The sequence below is a fragment of the Notolabrus celidotus genome, chromosome 3 (genome assembly GCF_009762535.1).
Source record: "Notolabrus celidotus isolate fNotCel1 chromosome 3, fNotCel1.pri, whole genome shotgun sequence".
In the NCBI taxonomy this organism is placed as follows: Eukaryota; Metazoa; Chordata; class Actinopteri; order Labriformes; family Labridae; genus Notolabrus; species Notolabrus celidotus.
In genome coordinates, this window is record NC_048274.1 from 31,908,723 (window position 1) to 31,929,033 (window position 20,311).

The 20,311-nt window shown below is 40.4% G+C and overlaps 1 protein-coding gene across 6 annotated transcripts in view; it reads left to right on the forward strand.

Moving 5' to 3' along the window:
* coro2ba (coronin, actin binding protein, 2Ba) overlaps window positions 1-20,311 on the forward strand; it is a 57,760-nt gene that overhangs the window by 34,196 nt on the left and 3,253 nt on the right. For 5 of the 6 annotated variants that reach the window (XM_034680003.1, XM_034680004.1, XM_034680005.1 and 2 more), the window contains 10 exons: window positions 2,357-2,557; window positions 10,694-10,810; window positions 11,610-11,759; window positions 12,223-12,387; window positions 15,626-15,742; window positions 15,843-15,947; window positions 16,438-16,534; window positions 17,412-17,524; window positions 17,699-17,789; window positions 20,011-20,150. In XM_034680003.1, coding sequence (XP_034535894.1) covers window positions 2,357-2,557; window positions 10,694-10,810; window positions 11,610-11,759; window positions 12,223-12,387; window positions 15,626-15,742; window positions 15,843-15,947; window positions 16,438-16,534; window positions 17,412-17,524; window positions 17,699-17,789; window positions 20,011-20,150 — 1,296 coding nt within the window. Of the gene's footprint in view, window positions 1-2,257; window positions 2,271-2,356; window positions 2,558-10,693; window positions 10,811-11,609; window positions 11,760-12,222; window positions 12,388-15,625; window positions 15,743-15,842; window positions 15,948-16,437; window positions 16,535-17,411; window positions 17,525-17,698; window positions 17,790-20,010; window positions 20,151-20,311 lie in introns of those variants that run through there. The other variant, XM_034680007.1, reaches the window with a different exon arrangement.

The window sequence follows — 20,311 nt, forward strand, 5'->3', positions numbered from 1 at the left end:
AAGTGACACATTTGACTGTTAAAAAATTAGCAGATGTATCCCTTTGTCCACAGGTGGCGCCAAAATGGTCAAATCAAAAGTTCCTGACAGGAGCTTTAATCATTTTATTCTAACTAGTGCATTAGTTTGTGTGTTGAGTTGTGATGTTGTATAGCTGGTTTACATGGATCTTACTCTTACTGCTCTGTGTGATGTCTGTTGGTGTAAGAGCTGTTTAATAAATAGTTTGGGCTGTTTGTGCGCCTCTTTATACTATATATTTTTACTTAGAGAGTATTTTCACTGGCTAGGTCTTTGTTTTTTGAGAATCTGGCTTCACATGTTTGTTGGCAGGAATAAGACCAGCATGCATCTGGTTTATATAGGCTGGCAGGTATAGACCAGCTTTTTTCCATAGTGGTCTATGGATGAAATGAGATATAGGTGGTCATGATTTCTTTCACTGTTTATTTGCTTAGGATAAATAAAGCCACAAAAAACACAGAAACATCTGTTTTACCAAAGGACTTCTTCTGAACGTGTACATCCACATGTTTCGGTTTAAAGTTTGTTCTATTGTGGACAAATAGTCTACAAAGTTAGTAAAAGCTTTTAGAATGGACTGTATTTATAAACCCAGCGCATTCTGCAGGATCACTACATCCGCACCAGCTGAGTGCTGAAGTCAGAGCAAAGTGACCCCATAATGTTGCAGCTTCCTGGATTCCATTTCTCCAGTCTGGATTGAGACCGATGCAGATGGAGAGGGACAATGGCTGCAGCATGGTCCGAGGATGTCTCTATCTGCATGAGTACACCACTCCCACCAGTTCCCCTCAACATCTTAAGAACAATACTGAATAGAGGGTAGCCTGATGTCATCCTGCATTGCTGCTACTGATCTGACAAGAGTCATAAATGCTCTCCCTTCAGTTTGAACTGAAATTGTCCATCTAAACACTGAAATTCAAATTTGAAACAGAACGGGACAGAGGATGTTTTGGGAATTGAGCACTATTCATTTCAAAAACAAAATCACCTAAACTTTGCAATCTGGGTCAAAGGGGATTACTTGTCCACTTCCTGCGTCTGGGTCAACTTCTGAGTCTCTCGGCAGGACCAGCTCTCGCCAAAAGAAAAGAAGAGCTTTGTAAATGCAGTCTTGTGGTGGAGAGACAAACAAAAGAAGCATCTTGAGTCCAATGTAACCACTCCTCTTTTGTTGTTTGCAGTGGCTGCAAACAAAGGCTGCTCTTCTGTTTTACAAGAACCCGAACAGAGTGACGAACAACAGGAAACACTGCAATCTGCTGTGCACAACAGAAATTAATCATTTGGGTTTACACGGCTGTCTGTGTAGTGATGAACTCGTTTGAAATGTCTTTGTTTTAGAATTTTCTATCTTGATACATTATTCACCGTCTCTAAGGCAACATGGAACTGTTTTCATCCATTTTTCACCCTTCAGAAGTCTCACACCACGACCAATCTGGACAATTTCCCACAACTGTATGTGTGAATGTTATCATGCCTGCACAGATGGGACAGCCCACCCTGCAACTGTGCACTGAGAAGATGAGAATTTGACGTTAGGCTTCACTTACGCTTCTCTATGTTCTTCAGCATGTAAACATTTGACAGTATTTAAAGGATACATTTTATAAAAAGTGTAATTTCATGTTGTCATATGTGACCATGGATGAATCTTTTTCTGTTCCTCTTATACATAATGTAAAAGACGCTGCTTGACTGGCAACAGTGGACACAGCAGATGGTACAAAATTAATCAGTGTGTCTAGTGGATAGTCAAACCATAACAAACCTGCAATGTACAAAATCTCTTTATTTATGTCTGGATGGGACAATTAGCCGGAGCAATTATCCTTAACTGGTGGAACAGAAAAGCAATTAGCAACTTGTGCTGGGAATATGTTCAAAGTGCTTTTTTTTTAAACCATTTTTTTTCATTTTCTTGATGGATGATGACTAATTTAAAACAAGACTTGTTTATTATCAAGGAAAAAATGGTTTGTTTTTGCCTCAAATAGGGCTAAGTATTGTCACGTAGACTCACAAACAAGACTGAAAAACAGTCTATCATCAAGAAAAATAACAACACTGTGTCCATCCTGTGGTAAGAATATAGTAGTTGCCCCTGTTTCCATTCAAAATAAGATGATGACAACCAAAATGTTGAACTGATGGCCTCAAAGAGAATGCTAACAGATAAAAATGGTGGCATCACAATGGCAGAATCCTGTTTTTCTTACTGGTCTATGCAGTATTAAATGGTAAAACAACAATAGTTATCTGTCTCAGGTAATCTCACAAGTCTGGCCAACTTTAACTTATCACTATATGTGTTAATTGTCCTCAGATGTCATGGCGTCCGACCTACCGAAGCTCCAAGTTTCGAAATGTCTACGGAAAAGTGGCCAACCGGGAGAACTGCTTTGACGGCATCCCCATCACCAAGAACGTCCATGACAACCACTTCTGTGCCGTCAACTCCAAGTTCGTGGCAGTCGTCACCGAGAGCGCCGGCGGGGGCTCCTTCATTGTTCTACCTACAAACCAGGTAACCGGCACGTCACACTCTCTATTTGCTGTTTGTTTTTATGCCGACCAGGAAGTTTTACCTCATACCTTATTACTGTTGGTTTGAATCAAGCAGCAACCTCTGGGGTTAAATATTGAGGCTGATGCTGAAGTGCTAAATGCTACAGTTTCTCAGGTGTCCACTGAAGGCTTGCTCCAAAACTCTAGGGGACTCTACTGACACAATACACAAGGGGGAATTATTTTATAAGATATTGATGCCATGAGTTTTGCACAATCAGGCATAATTAGGGGTGCGGCTGACTTAACTGAGAGGCAGGAACATTGTAGCTGCTTGATGCTAAAGGCCTGCTAGGTTGATTGAAAGTTAGGTTGAGTCAGCATTTCCAATATGGTGACACTGTTGTTGGGCTTCCAAGCTGCGCTTCAGAGGAAGAGAGAGACTATGAGACTATGTCCATGTTTTATACAGTCTATGGTTTTGATTCTCATTGGTACATTATGTACATAATGTTTAGTCAGCAACTGCTGTATAGTGATTCAAAGTGAGCCAAAGCGTTTTGTTTGTTGAGACGTGTTATGCTCAATATTTGTTTACAGGTTGTTTTTGGAGTTTTCGTTCATTGTACTGACACAATAAAACCTGAACTCTGAAAGTAGTTCTCAGAAATTCACTCCCTTCTATTGCAGAGCCAGAATTTAGAGCCAAACTATTAAAAGAGTAAGGTTGCCAGTAGGATCACATACAGGGCATGCTGGATGTGCCCATAATGAAGACACAGGGGCAGTGTTTTGATGGAAATGTGGAATATTAGTATGTTTCTTTACTGGCAGATTTCCTCTCCTTGGTTTTGCAGGATAATTTTTTTATGATACAGTGTTGATTTGAATATCAAGACTCCTTAAAGCCTTCTGAAGATAGAAAGAGACAAAGACTCAGGCAAAAGGTGATCTAAGAACTGCAGGTTGTGTGGTGGTGATCAAACGCACACAACAAAACATGAATATATTGCTTTCATTAAGACGTTAAGTGTGCATCTTACTCCTCGTTATGGACAGCAGTGTGGGCCTGAGAAACCATGGAGTGCGCTGCCTCTTTAAGAGTCACTCTTGCCAAGGTACTTAAAAAGCTCTCGGCTGCCAGCAGGGTCGAGTCAGGCTGTTATCAGGCAGGGAAAAACGTATTCAGTAAGCTGAGCAGTTCTGCTGTCTGAAGAAAGGAGGGAGACCTCAGCTACATTTTCACTTACATCATCACGAGCTTCAGTGTGGTGTTCAGTGATGGTAAAAGACAGACTACAGGCTTATAAACTAACAGAGGTGCCTACAATCAGATCAGTAAACTCGAGACATGTTGCCTTACTGAATACTTTTATATTAAAAAAAAAGAAGCTCATAAAAAAGGCTCTAATTCATTCTTTGAAAGTGTTTTCATTTTGTCTGTCTACTCTGCTTCCCTCAACCTTTGCAAAGGCTGATGCTGCAGGTATTAATAAGTGAGGTCTCTGGATAGTTCAGAAGCAGATGTCTTTTTTTTATGAAAGAAACTTTGTTTTAAGTTTCTGACTAAGAAGAGGAGCTGCACAGTTACACTTTCTGTAGAAAAAGGTTGCTTTTGTTGATCTCAGATGTCACTTTAAGGCAGCTTAGTTGTCACTCTAATGATAATGTAGCATATGATTTAGTGTAATGTAATCATAGAGGATGAAATGAAAAATGAATACATCTGTTAATAATGAGTGTAGGCGAAACGGTGAGTGTCTCTTCCATCAGTAAGTAAGTAAGAGGAAAGTCTGGTGAGTAAAGAAATTCTCCAACAGTGAAAGAGAAGAAAATAAAATTATATTCATGTTTTTATTCCTGTCTTTATTTGCTGATAAAAGCAGAAAAGCTATCTTCAACGTATGATTATTAATGTGATCTATTCTTTTTGTAACATAGCTTTTGCTTGTTATCATCCTGAACAACAAAAAGTCCTTAAACTGGACCTCTCATTTATTATATAACTTAATATTTAGCTGTGGTATTTTCCATATTGACTCCGTCCATGACCCCGTCCAGCTTGATCGATTTCCTCCTCGTCAAAGTATTGCACTCAGGCATTTCCTCTGCTTTCTGCTGAGGTGACGAGTTCACAAATGGAGTTTATCATATTCAGCAGCAACAGATGACACCTTCTGAGGGATGATAGCTGCTGGTTCATGCTGTATCCTTATGTCAAAACAGCAAAGCAGCACACTGAAGTGAGCCCTTGTCTCAGACAGTTACATAAGAACAGATTCTTTTATATTTAATTTATCTTCTTGTGGCGACCATGAAATGCAATAAGCTCCAAACATTTCATTCTTTCCATCAGAATACAAAAGAAGAGCTCTTTCAGTGTGTCTAATATAAGGTTGAAGTTAAATAATAAGCATGTACAGGATCTGTTCACTGTAGTATTAAGATGTCTGTTTAAAGGTAGCTGAACTGTAATTTAAATAATCAATCAGCTCTTTACTCACAGAAGTACAGTGGACATACATGCAGTGTTTTTTTAAGATGCACTGCATGTCAGTTCAACAGGGAGTGTATGACAGGCCACAAAGAAATGTTGTGTATTGAAATGAACTTCACAGAGTTATTAATGACAGGGGTTAAATTCCAACAAGAAGAAAGGTTGGTATGCAGAGGGAAGTCCCCATGCAGTCACACTTCAACCAAAATCAATATCTGTTAAATAGATGTCTCCATCACACACAGCCTGGAGAGTATCGTGATTATGAGATCACTCAGGCCAGGTTAAATAAAGGCAACAAGTCAGGGACATTGAGCTGAATTAAAATATGTGACAAAAAAAAACAGCAAAGGAAAATTAAGTTACCTTTGCTCTCCCTTCTCTTGGTTGAAAGTAAAATGACACTTGTGAATGTTGAAAATGAGCTCGTCCTGCTCCATCACAAATCCAAACAAATCAGCGGGGGTGTTCAGCTAATGGCGAGGTGTGAGCCTGGCAGACATGTTAGAATGACAGCCGGCGAGGCGGCCATATGGTTACTCCCAGACGAACGCTGCTAGCGAGCAGAGGGACTGCTGCTGGCACCACCTGGTACTCAGACAGGCCCCAAAAATTGACAGATAAGGTCACAAACACCTCTTCATCACTTCAGACAAAGAGTACAGTGGGTGTGGTCTTTTCTCACTTTCACTGCCACAGCTAATACATCAGCATACTGTAAGGGTTACTGCTACTGTTTAATCAGAGTACAAAATATTAGTGTCAGCTTCTCATATGTAAAGATTTTGTAATATTCTTTGTTTTACTTTAAGTGAAATATCTTTAGGTTTTAAATTCTTACACTTTAAAGAAATTACCTTGGGTTCTAGGATAATGAAGTGGAGGTTTTCAAATGTTTACTGACATTTCGGTGACCAGAAATCTAAGATTAATCAACAATGAATGGATTTCCAACACTATGCACAATGTAAATATTTATAAAAGTGGATTTTTATTTATTTGTTTGTTATGTTTTTTGACCATTTTTGCCTTCATAAGATAGGAAAGCTGAAGAGAGAGAAAATGCTGCGAGGAGAAAGCGAGGTATTTCATGCAGCAAAGAGCCAAGGTGTGAACTGAACCCATGGCCACTCTGACGAGGACTAGGAGTAGTCTCTATTCAGTTTGTTTTAAGAGAACTTCATTTTTGCCAAAGAACAATTTAGTTTCAACAGTCTACCAGACAATACTAACACTTCAGAACAGCAAACAGCAATTAGGAGTATATAAGGAGAGATAAATAACAACACATAATCAGAGATGCACAGTGGCACTCTGCGTGGCCCTGTTCACAAATAATGATGCACACAATGGCACACCGGTGAAGGCTTAAATACACAGTTTTAAGCCCAAAACAGTATAAATATATTAATACATCAATTGTTAAAAATTAGATAAGGCCAGAAATAAAAAAGGCATTGTACATGGCGCGCATGCTTTAACTGCTCAGCCAAACCGTCGCCCCAGAGGATGTTATTTTGTCACTTTTAATCATATCAAGTAAAACTTTCACTGTAAGGTCGTCATAAGAAGGCTCCACTGTAGAGGCAGCATGGGTCGCCCATGATCCAGTGACTCTGACCAGATCAACCGCCTGATCCAACATTGCAGACCTGATGGTGCTGCTGATTAGAAAGAACCAACAACATGCACTTAACCATGAACATGTGATGAACAAATAGCAGCAATATATAAATTGAACTTTTTTTTTTTTAAAGTTATATTTTTGGCCTTTTTGCCTTTATTATATAGTACAGCTGAAGAGTGACAGGAAATGTGGGGAGTAGAGAGAGGGGGAAGACATGCAGGAAATGGTCGACCGGCCGGGAATCGAACCAGCGACCCCTGCAACGAGGACTGTAGCCTCTGTATGTGGGGCGCTTAGACCGCTAGGCCACCAGCGCCCCTATAAATTGAACTTGACAGGCATGACTCAGCATGTTCTTGTTAGGTTAATGAACGGTTAGCCACACCAAGATAAATATATGAACACCAGTATATTTATAACATCTAAGATTGATAGTGTTCTGATTCAGCAGGCTGTAATTCTGCGTAGCTGTGACATCACCTGATAATGAAATCAGGAAAGAAGAGACATAACTGCAAACATTAGACCTGCTTTATTGAATCCACTTTGCTCATTTCCTCCTGTTCTGAAATTCATTCATTTAAATTATTGGGTATTAAAGCAAGAGGAATCATTTAATAAATTTGAAACATTCATCTTCTCACAGGCTTCAGGGTGCACTCTAATAATGCTTTATCCACGGAACAGCTGTGGTAAGCCTTGTTAACGAGACTTTATTGGGAATCACTGTTCAATAAGACTTTGATAGCAGTAGTAGCGTAGTGCTTGTGTTGTGCCAGAGAAATTTTTTATCCCTGCACATTTGTGCGTCACCAGGAGTGCTCATCTGAGACACAGCATCAGGAAATGAGCTGCAGACAGATTATGAGACGTAATATAGGTCTGTGCCTCTCACCAGTCATCCAGATAAACGTCAGCAATGCTATTTTCATTCAGTCATCCACCTTGTTTTATTCTTATTCCTCATTTTGGCAGAGAGATGGCAGTGAAACTAAAGTCACATCACACCTGAGCTCTAATCTTTGACGTCCAATTACATTTTCTGAATTCCTCCTAATCCCTCAGAAAACCATTTTAACCTTGTGGTCCCCAGCAGACTTTACTTCTCTGCAGGTAATTAGTTCCATCTAAATACAGAGTCCCCTTAGATCCCAAGTTATTAAGGTTTTGAGGCCACGTTAAAACCTCACAGTCACTCTAGCACTCAAAGAAAAAATGAATGCGTCATCAAAACTTCTGTATTTAAGTTGAAGTCTCTAGTTGAATGTAGCAACAACTCATTTTGGCCTGTTGTCAAAAAGCTTTAATTCAAACTCACAGTCTCCTCTACTTCAAGGTCCTTCATTGTATCTCATATTAGTAGCTTAGTCACACTGCCTCCTCTTCTCCTTCCCTCTTGTATTGACTGAATTGATGTCCCACTTCACAGTTGTCAGGGTTTGGCAGGCAGTGGTTTTATTGGTCCTGGCAGGTGTCCTTTAACTTGTTAGTGAAGCTTTCAGTGTCTCTGCAAAGTGCTAACTCAAAGCTTATTGAGCATTTTTATGTGGGCAGACTTTCTATTTTTTTAAGGTAGAATACTTATTAAACTGCTGCCATTTTATGCATATGTGTAAATATGCTCTATCTATCAGGTAGGTGACTCATATTTTGAGACCCTCTTTATGTCTTTTATTGCTGGCTATATAACATCTCAGACTGTATCAGAAGAATCTTGTGTTCATCAATAAGGGTGAAAAAATCACCAATAATTCATGTAATCTTTGATACACAAACACTCTGACAGCAGAAGTTATCTCAGGACACTTTACAATGAGAGCAGGTTAGGACAAGAGACTGTTTAAATATGGACGAATCTTAGTGACATCACTTATTAGTTTCTGAAGAGATACTTCGAAGCCCAATAAAGGCCAGCCCCATATAGTCTCCTGATAAACAGGAACCCTAACCCTACACTGCATCCGCCTGTCTGTCAACTCATCAGTGCCCCTAATCATGCATATGTGTACATAACTATTCTATATTCTAATGGATGCATTTTTAAAAAATCACCCCCAACGTATATTCGGATAAATACATGAGCTTAATATCCAAAACAGTTGTTGAACGAAGCTCTAAACATGCTTATTTCTATTGTAAAACATAGACATTTTAACATTGGACCTAATGGTCAGGCTTTGGGTTTTGCAGCCAGCCACAAGTGGACACTTGAGGAACAGCAGTTTTTTCCGCATTGGCTTCACTTTTCAACACTAGAAAGACTGCTGCTTGGTTAAGACCTTACTCTAGTTCACCTCAAGCAAGAAATTGACAACATTTGTCATCAGTGGCAAAAAACACTTCCCTTCAGTGGGCAACAACCTCAAGCAGAACTTAACTCATGGTGAGCAGCCATCTGCCAAGACCTGATGGTCTGAGAAAGGGGGACAGAGGGAAATGCAGAAAGAGCGATTAATAGAGTGACAGCCGATCATAAGGATGAATGGCTAAAATGCCAATTAAAATGAAAACAAAGTGTAACATAAGAAATAACAGTAATGATAAAAAGAAGTATAACAGATAACACCTTTAAGTCCTCTCCCTAGATGTACATTCCTCCAGCTAATGTTAAAAGACTCACACCAGATGAGACTGAACAGACAGCTTGTAGTCAAGCTTTCCCTGCAAGTTAAGTGCATACTGTACATGGTAACTCCTAGAAAACTAGTTTCTCACAACTCTGAGATCAGGACTGAAAGTCAGTCAAACAGAAACAGAGGGAATTTGTTGTGTTCCTATGCATCAGTTGGTGCATGGCAGTGATTGACTGATACATCATTCTTTTTACTCCAAGACCGACTCAATTGAATAGAACTGACTTTATTTTATTTGGTAGGGAAGATGCAGTTGAGCATAGATCCAATATATATATATCAAACCCAGGCACTGCACTGAGTTCATGGCTTTTGCAAATTTTCATGTCCACAGTCTAGTCCAAAGTTGTGCCTTTACTTAAATAGTGTAATCAAAAATACAGTTTTTAGGACATAAAACTACATAAAAAAGTATATACAGTATACAAGAGAGGTGGTTGTATTTTTTCCATTCATGCATCCTGTTGTTAGAAAATATGATAATGTTTTTTCAGTTGAGAGGAGGCCTGCTATGAAATCAAATCTAATTCTAATCATTAAGGTGCTGAAAATACAAGTTCAATACCTAACTTCAATGTTTTTATTAAAAGTAGAAATAAAGAATTCTATTCAAAGAAGGTTGACAGTATATCAGGTGCAGTGAGGACTCTGTGCAAAGACACACACACACACACACGCACAGAGGATTTCAGTGAGGCATGACCTGGCTCTTAAAAACAAATCTCTGAGGAAATAAAAAAAAGAGGTCAGTGTGGATTGAAGTGACATCAAACATTGATGACATCATGACCGACATTTGGAGGTTTCTCTGGTCGGTTGTTATGAGTCACTGCCCCTCTGTGGACTCAGTGGGTTATTGCAATAACATCGATGGAGCCTCAGAAGTCCCTGCACAATAAGCAGCTCTGCTTCATGTGGTTGAGGATTCATCAAATCATCCCACTGATGCAATTTAAATGTTGTGGTGTGATATTACTGTTTCATGTTCACAGCAATAAAAGCACTGGGTGGTTTGGTTTGTGACGGTGTTGGTGGATCTAATACATCCAGGAGAGAATATAATTCAATCAATTACTTTCTCTGATCTTCCTAATCACTGCTAATCAGATCCGTGAAGAAAAACGCTCTGCTCCTTTATGCTGATGTTTTGTGTCATTTATGTCTTTTGTGACGCATGGTCTGAACACAGCTGAACCACACTGGCTGTCTTATGAACCGTGGTCATCCTTTTGGTCTGTTTACTCCCAATAACAATACTTTATAACCTCTAATTGATGAAATAGCAGACAACAAAGATTATCTTATTAGCTGCTGACATCTTGATCTCTTTTACTAATGAAACATAAAATCCTTGAACAGAAGTTAATGTGAAATCATGCGTCTCTCACTCTGTTTCAGCCGGGCCGTCTGGACTCTCATTACCCAAAAGTGTGCGGCCACCAAGGCAATGTGCTGGATATCAAGTGGAACCCCTTCTTTGAGAACATCATAGCATCCTGCTCTGAGGATACCTCGGTAAGTCCAACACCTTTTAGCTCAAATTACGTAATATTTTTAGAATGACATGGTGACACTGAAGAAGAGAAAATACAATACATCTGTCGGATTATTGGAGTTTGTTTGGTACCAAGATCGACAGCCACAAAAAGCAAATCATTGTGGCCTTCGGTTCACTGATTCACAGAGGTCTTTATGGGACACTAGCTTGTGGTCTGACTTTATCTGGCAGCTGCTCTGGTCGTATTCGTTGTGAGCCAGTGGCCTGAAAAAGACAGATGTGTAAACGCCTTTGAGCGAGCTAGCTGCACAGTGACTGACTGCACTAAATGACATTGGATGCAGTATGAAATGTCATTCACTATTACTCTTAATCTCAGATGTTCCACGATGTATTGTGCTCTAAGACCCTGCTGGCCTTTTTTTTCTCCAGTTCATGCACCTGTTATCTTTCTCTGCTTATCATGCTGAAGCCTTGGTCGCACCGTGTCCTGTAGAGTACTTTCACTTGTTGCAGGATAATCTCCTCCGGTCATACACAGAGCCTCTAGCCATAGCTGTAATCCAGATTAATCCTAATGCAATGGGCTGCATTGATACCGTGTGCTATTTTTGATCGGAGGGAACTCTAGCTGTGTCATGCTGATTGTATTTTGGAACTCATATTGCAGAGTTATGAAGAATATGAAGCCACAAAAAACACAATACTCATAACCTGCTCCTGTTGGTGTGTTTGTGCTTCATGATGCCGAGCTGTTTATTCATGTTCATGTTGTGTGTGTTTGTGTTTGTGTGTGTGTGCGTGTAAATGTGGCAGGTGCGAGTATGGGAGATCCCAGAAGGTGGTCTGAGACGAAACATGACAGAGGCGGTGCTGGAACTGTACGGTCACAGCAGACGGGTCGGTCTGATCGAGTGGCACCCCACCAGCAGCGGCATCCTGTTCAGTGCTGGCTATGACTATAAGGTACCACATCACTAACTCCATACACTAATGAGCCAGACTTGATGCAATATACTGCATAGTTACATACAAATAATATTTTCTCAAACAAATTGGAAGGTTTCTTCTTTCTGTATCATTGTAAATACAACATTCCTGGGTTTTATGAGACAGCATGAACTCCGTATGACACCTTTAGCACCTCGTCTGGGACATTTTTACTAATTCATGACATTTAAGAGAAACAGACAAAACAAAAACATTGAGTAAGAATGAAAATATTGTTTTTGGTTGCCTTGTTTGAAGAGTTTCCCTCAAAAACCAGACATCCCTGATTTATTCATTTCCAAAGAACAGATTTCAGATATTTATAACTGAGGACTGGAAGGCTCCTTTTCTAATTTCACCTCCACAAGCTCATGACATAATCACATCAATGATTCAAGCACTTCAGCCGTCTAACATCTCCACCCAAATAATGTGTCAGATCCTGATCTGGAACCTGGAGATCGGGGAGCCGGTGAAAATGATCGACTGCCACACCGACGTCATCCTCAGCATGTCCTTCAACACAGACGGCAGCCTGCTGGCCACCAGCTGCAAAGACAAGAAGCTGCGTGTCATCGAGCCGCGCTCTGGGACAGTCCTACAGGTAAAAGAGACCATCCTGTGATGTGCTGTGTGAGTGTGAGTCCACTTCAAGGGGCACATCAGCTGTTAATATAACTGTATATGTACACTACCAGTCAAAAGTTGGGAAACACCTTCTCATTCAAGGGTTTGTATTTATTTTAAAGGTGACATATCATGCAAAATTGACTTTCTAATGGTTCTTTACCTGAAATATGTGTCCCAGGCATGTCTACAAACCCCCCCGAGAATGAAAAAAATCCATTCTGCCCCTGTTTTGATTTCTACACCTTTCTGTAAATGTGTGTGAAACGAGCCGTTTCAGACTTCCGTGTTTTTGTTACGTAACAACAATATCCGGTCTGTCACGGAGTCAGAGCTCGGAGCTTGTTCAGCCCATAGACTGTATAAAATAATACTGAATCCCTCCCCCGTTTTTCATTACCTGCACAAATGTGTGCTCACAAGGAGCTTAGGAGGGAGGCATGCTAGTTGTAGGCTGTCTTAATAAACACAAATGTCGGTTTTACTCCCCACGTCTGCAGATTTGAAGATCTAGTAGATGATTTTTATTTATCATGGATAAGTGCTAGCGCTAGTTAGCATAGCTACATAGCTACATGTCCTAGCTGTAGCTGTGTACCAAGACACACGTCGACATACTGACAAATAAAACAACAAGAAACACAGAATCTGTGACCAATCCTTCAGAAAAGGTCCTGCTGCCTTTCTGGCAGAGGTCGGTTTTACTCCCCACGTCTGCAGATTTGAAGATCTAGTGGATGATTTTTATTTATCATGGATAAGTGCGAGCGCTTATTGGCATAGCCACATAGCTACATGTTCATAGCTGTAGCTGTAGCTGTAGCTGTGTACCAAGACACACGTCGACATACTGACAAATAAAACAACAAGAAACACTAAATCTGTGACCAATCCTTCATAAAAGGTCCTGCTGCCTTTCTGGCAGAGGTCGGTTTTACTCCCCAGGCCTGCAGATTTGAAGATCTAGTGGATGATTTTTATTGATCATGGATAAGTGCTAGCGCTAGTTAGCATAGCCTCATAGCTACATGTTCGTAGCTGTGTACCAAGACACACGTCTACATACTGATAAATAAAACAATAAGAAACACTAAATCTATGACCAATCGTTCAGAAAGGTCCTGCTACAGGCGCCTCTCCGTCAGGATCAGATTCAGAGGGTTGAAGTAACGCGATCTCTGAGCAGCCGTGTATATTCAGCCAACATGTAAACATTAGATCAACGTGCTGGAGAGCCGAGGCACATCCACTTCCGGAGGGGGCGTGGTCAGAGGGAAAACAGAGTGTTCTGATGAGGAATGAAGAAGAGGGTTTTTCAGGCATGCCAAAATCTGATTTCAAAGTGTTTTTTTGAGCATAAACTTTAAAGACATGTTTTGGGGACCTCTTAGACCAATATATATTGATGAAAAAAGCGTGATATGTCCCCTTTAATTATTTGAAACACTGTAGATTAATACTGAAGACATCAAAACTATGAAAGAACATACATGGAATTATTTAATGGACAAAAAAGTGTTAAACGAAGCAGAATATGTTTTATATTTTAGATTCTGTAAAGTAGCCCCCTTTTTCCTTCATGACAGCTTTGCACACTCTTGGTATTCTCTCAGTCTGCTTCATGAAGTGGTCTCCTGGAATGGTTTCTAATTAACATGAGCCTTGTCAAGAGTTCATTTGTAGAATGACTTGCCTTCTTAATGTGTTTGAGACCATCAGTTGTGTTGTTCAGAGGTAGGGTTAGTACACAATGGATAGCCTTATTTGACTACTGTTGTAAAAACCAGATTGTTTCATAGTTTTGATGTCTTCAGTATTAATCTACAATGTTGAAAATAATTAAAATAAATTACCAACCACACTTACCTTCTGCAAAATGAAAATCCTCTCTATAAATAGAACAAGTTCTCCAACTTGGTGTGGAAAACCTTTGAGTGCCCTGCACAGACCCTCATCCACAATTCCATTTCACAACTGGACAGTAAGCCAGACCTTTTCACCCATCACACACAGCAGTACCCAACCTTACCAATGCTTTTGTGGCTCAGTGGGAGGAAATTCAGCCGTCAGCCTCTAAGATCTTGTGGAAACCTGAAACCAGAAAAGTGTAAGCTGTAATTACAGCATAAATGCGCATAGTTTGGAATAAGACAACTAACAGTAAGATATTGTGAGTCATTTTTGGACAAATCATCTCCCTGATTCTAAAGTAGACATTGAACCTGTGGTGGTGACTGAGAAATAGTGTCTCTATTTGACTTTTTAGTGCCAATAGTTTAACCAAATGTGTGTTTACTTACACTACAGTTTGATTTAATTGAAAAAATATTTGCTTCTGACTCATAAAATCTAAAAAAGAGCTTCTGTTAGTACAGACCACTTCTCAATCACTTCATGTTCGACCTTGGAGGTTTTGCCGCCTGATGACCATGAAATAGTTTCTGATTAGAGCCATGTGCTGTACCCCTGCTGCACTGAGTGGGGCTGATTTAGAGCAGGCAGCAGGAGGAGAAGGAGGAAAGGGACAAACCATGAAAACCTGAAATACAGACATGACTTCCAAGGTTTCAAGAGAGGGGAACATTGCACTGTTGCCAGTATTTAATTAAAAAACTTAGTGAGTAATAATTAATTTAATGCTAAGAGCCTTTTAAAACTATATAGAACCATTAAAATGTCATATCTTACTGGTAGAAATTAAACAATCTTTCCCCTTTAGTTGACATAAATTCAGCTCAATGCAAGTAGCCCCAACTTTCCTCCATCATGTCACCATATAACAGTCCCAAGGCTACTGTAAACACTGCTAATGTAAGGTTGGACAGCATGTGGTTGGGAAGCATATTGTGTTTTATGATTCACATGTGGGAATGGTAATTCACATTTTTATTTTCACTGAAATCAAAACCAATATGATGTCACATTTATTGGGGTCTGCAAGAAATGTATGTTTTAACATCTGAAATCAGAGGTGTGAAGCAGGGCATGTCTCCAGCTTCAGATTAAGTCTGCTAAATGACATTGTAACATTAACCCATTGTTACACTGTTCAGTCACATATTCCCCTTTTGTTTAAAAAAGATCTACTTCTGGGATTTCAACAACATTTCGATTTGATTAATTGTGCATCCCTCCTATAATAAAGTGAGATCTATTCCCTTGCTGGTGCATTACCTATTAAAGCATTGCTCCCTCATTGTGCTCTCCTCCACCAGCATGCCAGTTGTAAGAACCACCGCGTAAACCGGGTGGTGTTCCTGGGCAACATGAAGCGCCTGCTCACCACAGGGGTTTCTCGCTGGAACACCCGGCAGATCGCTCTCTGGGATCAGGTCAGACAACACTTCCATATGGCTCACGCCTGTAATGCCAGAGTGGGTGGAGCAAGTGTGTGTGTGGTTGTTAACTGCTTGTGTGTGTTGCTCTCCTCAGGAGGATTTGTCCATGCCAATTGTGGAGGAGGACATAGACGGCCTCTCAGGACTGTTGTTTCCCTTCTATGATGCTGACACACACATGCTGTACCTGGCAGGAAAGGTCAGTGCTGAACTGACAGAGATACATTTTTCATTACTGTAACTTTTCTTAGATTTAGCACATTCAGGTCAAAATTTAACACAAGTGTCTTGGCCTGTTTTTCTAATATTAAAGTTGATGCAAAAATGAAAGGTAACCACATGTCCTGTAAGCAGAAAAATATATTTACTAGCCATCTGACCACCTAGCAAGGTAACAGCAATCTGCATTTTTTTTGTTTTCTTTAAGTTTATTTTGGGGCTTTCTTGCCTTTATTGAGAGGTAGGACAGTAGATAGAGAAGGAAACTGTGAGAGGGAGTAGGAAATGGCATGTGTAATGTTGATATATTCTAATCTTGCTAATGTAAACTCTGTTTTTGAACAAAACAGCACAGTTATTCTAGGATTTGGAGCAGAGCAGCAAATAAGAAGAGTCTTTACTAAAAGCATACAAACTGTGACTTGGATGAAACGCTGTTAGTAATCTGCCACAATCTGCTGCCCACACAGGGGGACGGCAACATCCGCTACTTCGAGATTACCACAGAGAAGCCATACTTACAATACCTAATGGAGTATAGGTCCCCGGCCCCACAGAAAGGTCTAGGTAAGTCATTTGTTGATTAGTGATATTTGATCCCTCCTGCTGAGAGCAGGAAACAGAATTCCTAACCATTTCATTAGCAGCACTGATGCAGGATCAGAGAAGCAATGGGTTTGGCCTCAGTGATGCTCTAAAAGTGTTTTTTATTTTGTGGCAAAAAAAAAAAGAAGATTATTCTAATATTCTCTCATATTCTCTCTTTAGTTTTATGTTTAGTTTTTAGTTTACAAATATTCTCTGTTTGAAGTGACTATATTTAACCATTAATCCTGGAAAGTAATGTCATATGACCTTTTCACTATGCAATCCTGAAAATGTCTGGAAAATTTCAGTAAAGCCTGCCCTAGATTTTTCAAAACATACCTGTTAAAACCTATCCCTTATAGTGTGATGATTTCCCTGATAGAGACAACGGGGATGGGATCACAAGGCAGGGCATGACATAAAAAGGATGCTGCAATAGTAACCATATGTTTACAAGATGACTGGGGAAGCAGAGTCTGACGCTAAGATAACAGCTTTTGTGTAATCGGACCTATTCAGAGTACAAGTGAATGGAGGGAAAGAGAGTATAAACTGGCGTCATTACAGGCACAACAATTGCACCAGCTGTGCACTTATTGTTTGGAATACACATCATCACCCACATGCTTGCAGCGATTTTTCCTGACTTTACCGGCTGCGTTTTCTCATCAGCTTAATCTAACCTCTTGCTGAAATTCTACGAGGAGGCTGGTAGGAAAAACTGCTGTTGCTATGAAAAATTTGTTTCAGTTCACTCTGAGAGTGTTGAGACATTTTCAGGAGTTAAGTGCATATGTTAATACAGCTATATTGTTTAAATGATTATGGCACCACACTCTTTTCTTCTTGTCTTCAGGTGTGATGCCAAAGCACGGGCTGGATGTAGGAGCTTGTGAAGTGTTCCGCTTCTACAAACTTGTGACCCTTAAGGGTTCAATTGAACCCGTTTCGATGATTGTGCCAAGAAGGGTGAGTGGGAATTAGATAAAGGACTGAAGTAAACCTCTTAGACTGAGACACTTTCACCCTCATGCAGAGAATCTACTCCATGCTTTAAGACGATAACATTTAAGTTACTGGATAACCATCTGTGCCAAATATAATAAATAAAATGAAAGTGTTGCTATGTGTCCTGGTTTACAGTCAGACACATACCAGGAGGACATCTACCCCATGACAGCGGGAACAGAACCTGCGCTGTCTGCCAGTGAATGGCTGAGCGGAATAAATAGAGGTAAACAACACTTCAAACACACCCAGCGATACACCTCAGGTAGTTTATGAAACAACACAGGCCAAATGTAGATGTGATGCAGTGATCTGATCCTTCTGATCTGATGCAAAAACAAATATTTGAACAAAGCCACAGTGATTTAAGAGGGTTGTCATGAAGTCACCTACAATCTTTAACTGTTTTTGCTCTTCACTAAATGTCACTGTCATAGTATGGTACAAATTAGGGATAGGATATTCTATTCTAATTTATTACCTGGCTTTTTTACTGGTCTTTCAGCTGTGTAAGATGCTTGATTCTTATTGGTGAAAACCCCTTGAAAACAGTTATTAACTTTCACTAACATGAGCAACACCGGAGGCAACTGATCTTACATCATGTCAAATCAATTTGCAGAAAAGAGTTCCTGCACATTTTGCTTCTGTTGTTTCCATTAGCATCATATTGGTAAACAATGGCTAAAACGTTTGCTTAGGTTAGCATGTTAAATCAGCAGGCTACGGACATTTTCATACTGGATCCTGTCCAGCAATATTAGCAACAGCAGAGGAGCAGGTGAGTTCTCTGCTGCTCAGCTTCGTGTCTCACCCTTTCTGGATTCTATTTCCCATAACTACCAGCTAACCACACATTATACCTTACTTAGATCATACAGCTTGAATCAGGCACTGAAGTACATTTATTGGTGACTTAAAGCTACAAAATCCGTCATTTGGAGAAAAAAACTCTTGAGGTTGAGAATGTTTTTAGAAAGTAGGATCCACTCCCACCCACACTTGGCTACAAAAAACACTAAGAAGAGGATACCTTCTTAATCAGAAAGTGAGGGCTGAAGATGAGTCATAGCAAACAATGCAGCAACTCAAGCAGTAAGAGAACGAACCACAAGTTTGATGATCAGCACACCTTAAGGCTTTCACAGCTGCTGCAGGACACAAGGTCCAAAGATACTTCTGCTGCTGGGGAAAGGCTGCTTCTACCATGGACCTGAAACACGTAGGGCAAGAGAGGATGACCAGCCACCTCACATCAACAGCTACTTGAACCTGAGAGGCAGGTTGAGTCAGTTGGCTGAGGTCCAGCAGTTTTAAAAGAATAGTCTTCTGGATAGCAACAACCATCCACATGATGAGAAAGCAGGAAGTGTAGGTGGGTGTGAGGGTGATCTGAACCCAGCACATTTCCATAGTGTAATGGAGAGGGTGCAGGGGCAAAAGCAATCACAAAGTGGCCAAATTCCTTGAGCCACCAACGTCTGTAACATCCTGGAAGAGCTCAGAGGCAACAGCATGAACAGGTCAAAGTGGATGGCTGAACTGATCTACAGCTCCTGACAAGATGAGTGATTTTGAGCTGTAGAGAAGAGGGAACCTGCAAAGTTAGTTTCATTCGTCAATACCCCTTGTTCTCCCTCGTCCTGCTGTCCTACAGCAGCAATTGTCAGAGGAAAGTGAGATTCAAGCTGGACGCAGACAAAGCCCAGACTCAAAGCAGCTGGGCACAGCACGCGATTGAGATCAACAAACATCCAACCAGTCGTGGAGCTTTAATTGGCTTGACTCCATCTCGTTTACAACATCAATTAGCTTACAGCAGCCTAGATGCAATGGAGGAGGCTTGAAGGGATAAACTCAAGCTGGAAAAACAAATGTTTGTCCAGCCTTGGTGGACTTTGAAGGCCACATCAGGATCAGAGAGATAGATGCGTGAAGAAAGGCCCTCCAGGAGCCAGTCAAAGACCTGTCTAGATCTGCTTAATAAAGCAGTCAGTGGCCCCCAGTGAGCAGATGGTATCAAGAAGGTTAGCTTGTTAACCATTGCTGAATCCTATAGAGGTGTCCAAGGCCTTTTAGGGAAATGCAGAGGAAAGAGGGCAAATTGTTTTCAACAGATTTCACATTGCTTAATTTCTTCATCCTTGGCTTGTTGAATAACATAGTCCTGCCTACGACAGCTAAGTCACCATCCAAACCTTTTACTGACAAACCTTCATATTCTGGTGTGCAGGCAAGTCTGTAAAAAGACCAAAAGACCAGGAAATAAACGTGTTCCCATGCTTCAAAGCTAACACCAATATACAGTATGTGTGATGCACAACAGTGAAGACAAACAAAGTATTAGTTGACTCTATGTGACGATTTTTTAAGGGTTTTAGCCTCTTTGTGCCTTGTATGACTTTCCCCTTCTTAGTTAAGGTTTCGGTGCTTCTTTGTTCAAACAGATCCGGTCTTGATATCCTTAAAAGAAGGTTACAGCCGTCCAAACAAGCTAGTGTTCAAGGCCCCAGTGAAGGAGAAGAAGAGTGTGGTAGTGAACGGTATCGACCTTCTGGAGAATGTACCACCGAGGACAGAGAATGAGGTATGTGAAGAACTATGATGTCAGTTTCATGTAGACGGCCATCATTACTTTACTCTGCTGTTCCTCTGCTGTAAGAGAAGGAACCAGAACTACTTTTAGCAGATAGTTACCAGGACTTCTAGGGGATCATAACACCACAACTAATCATACAGTAAGCAAGA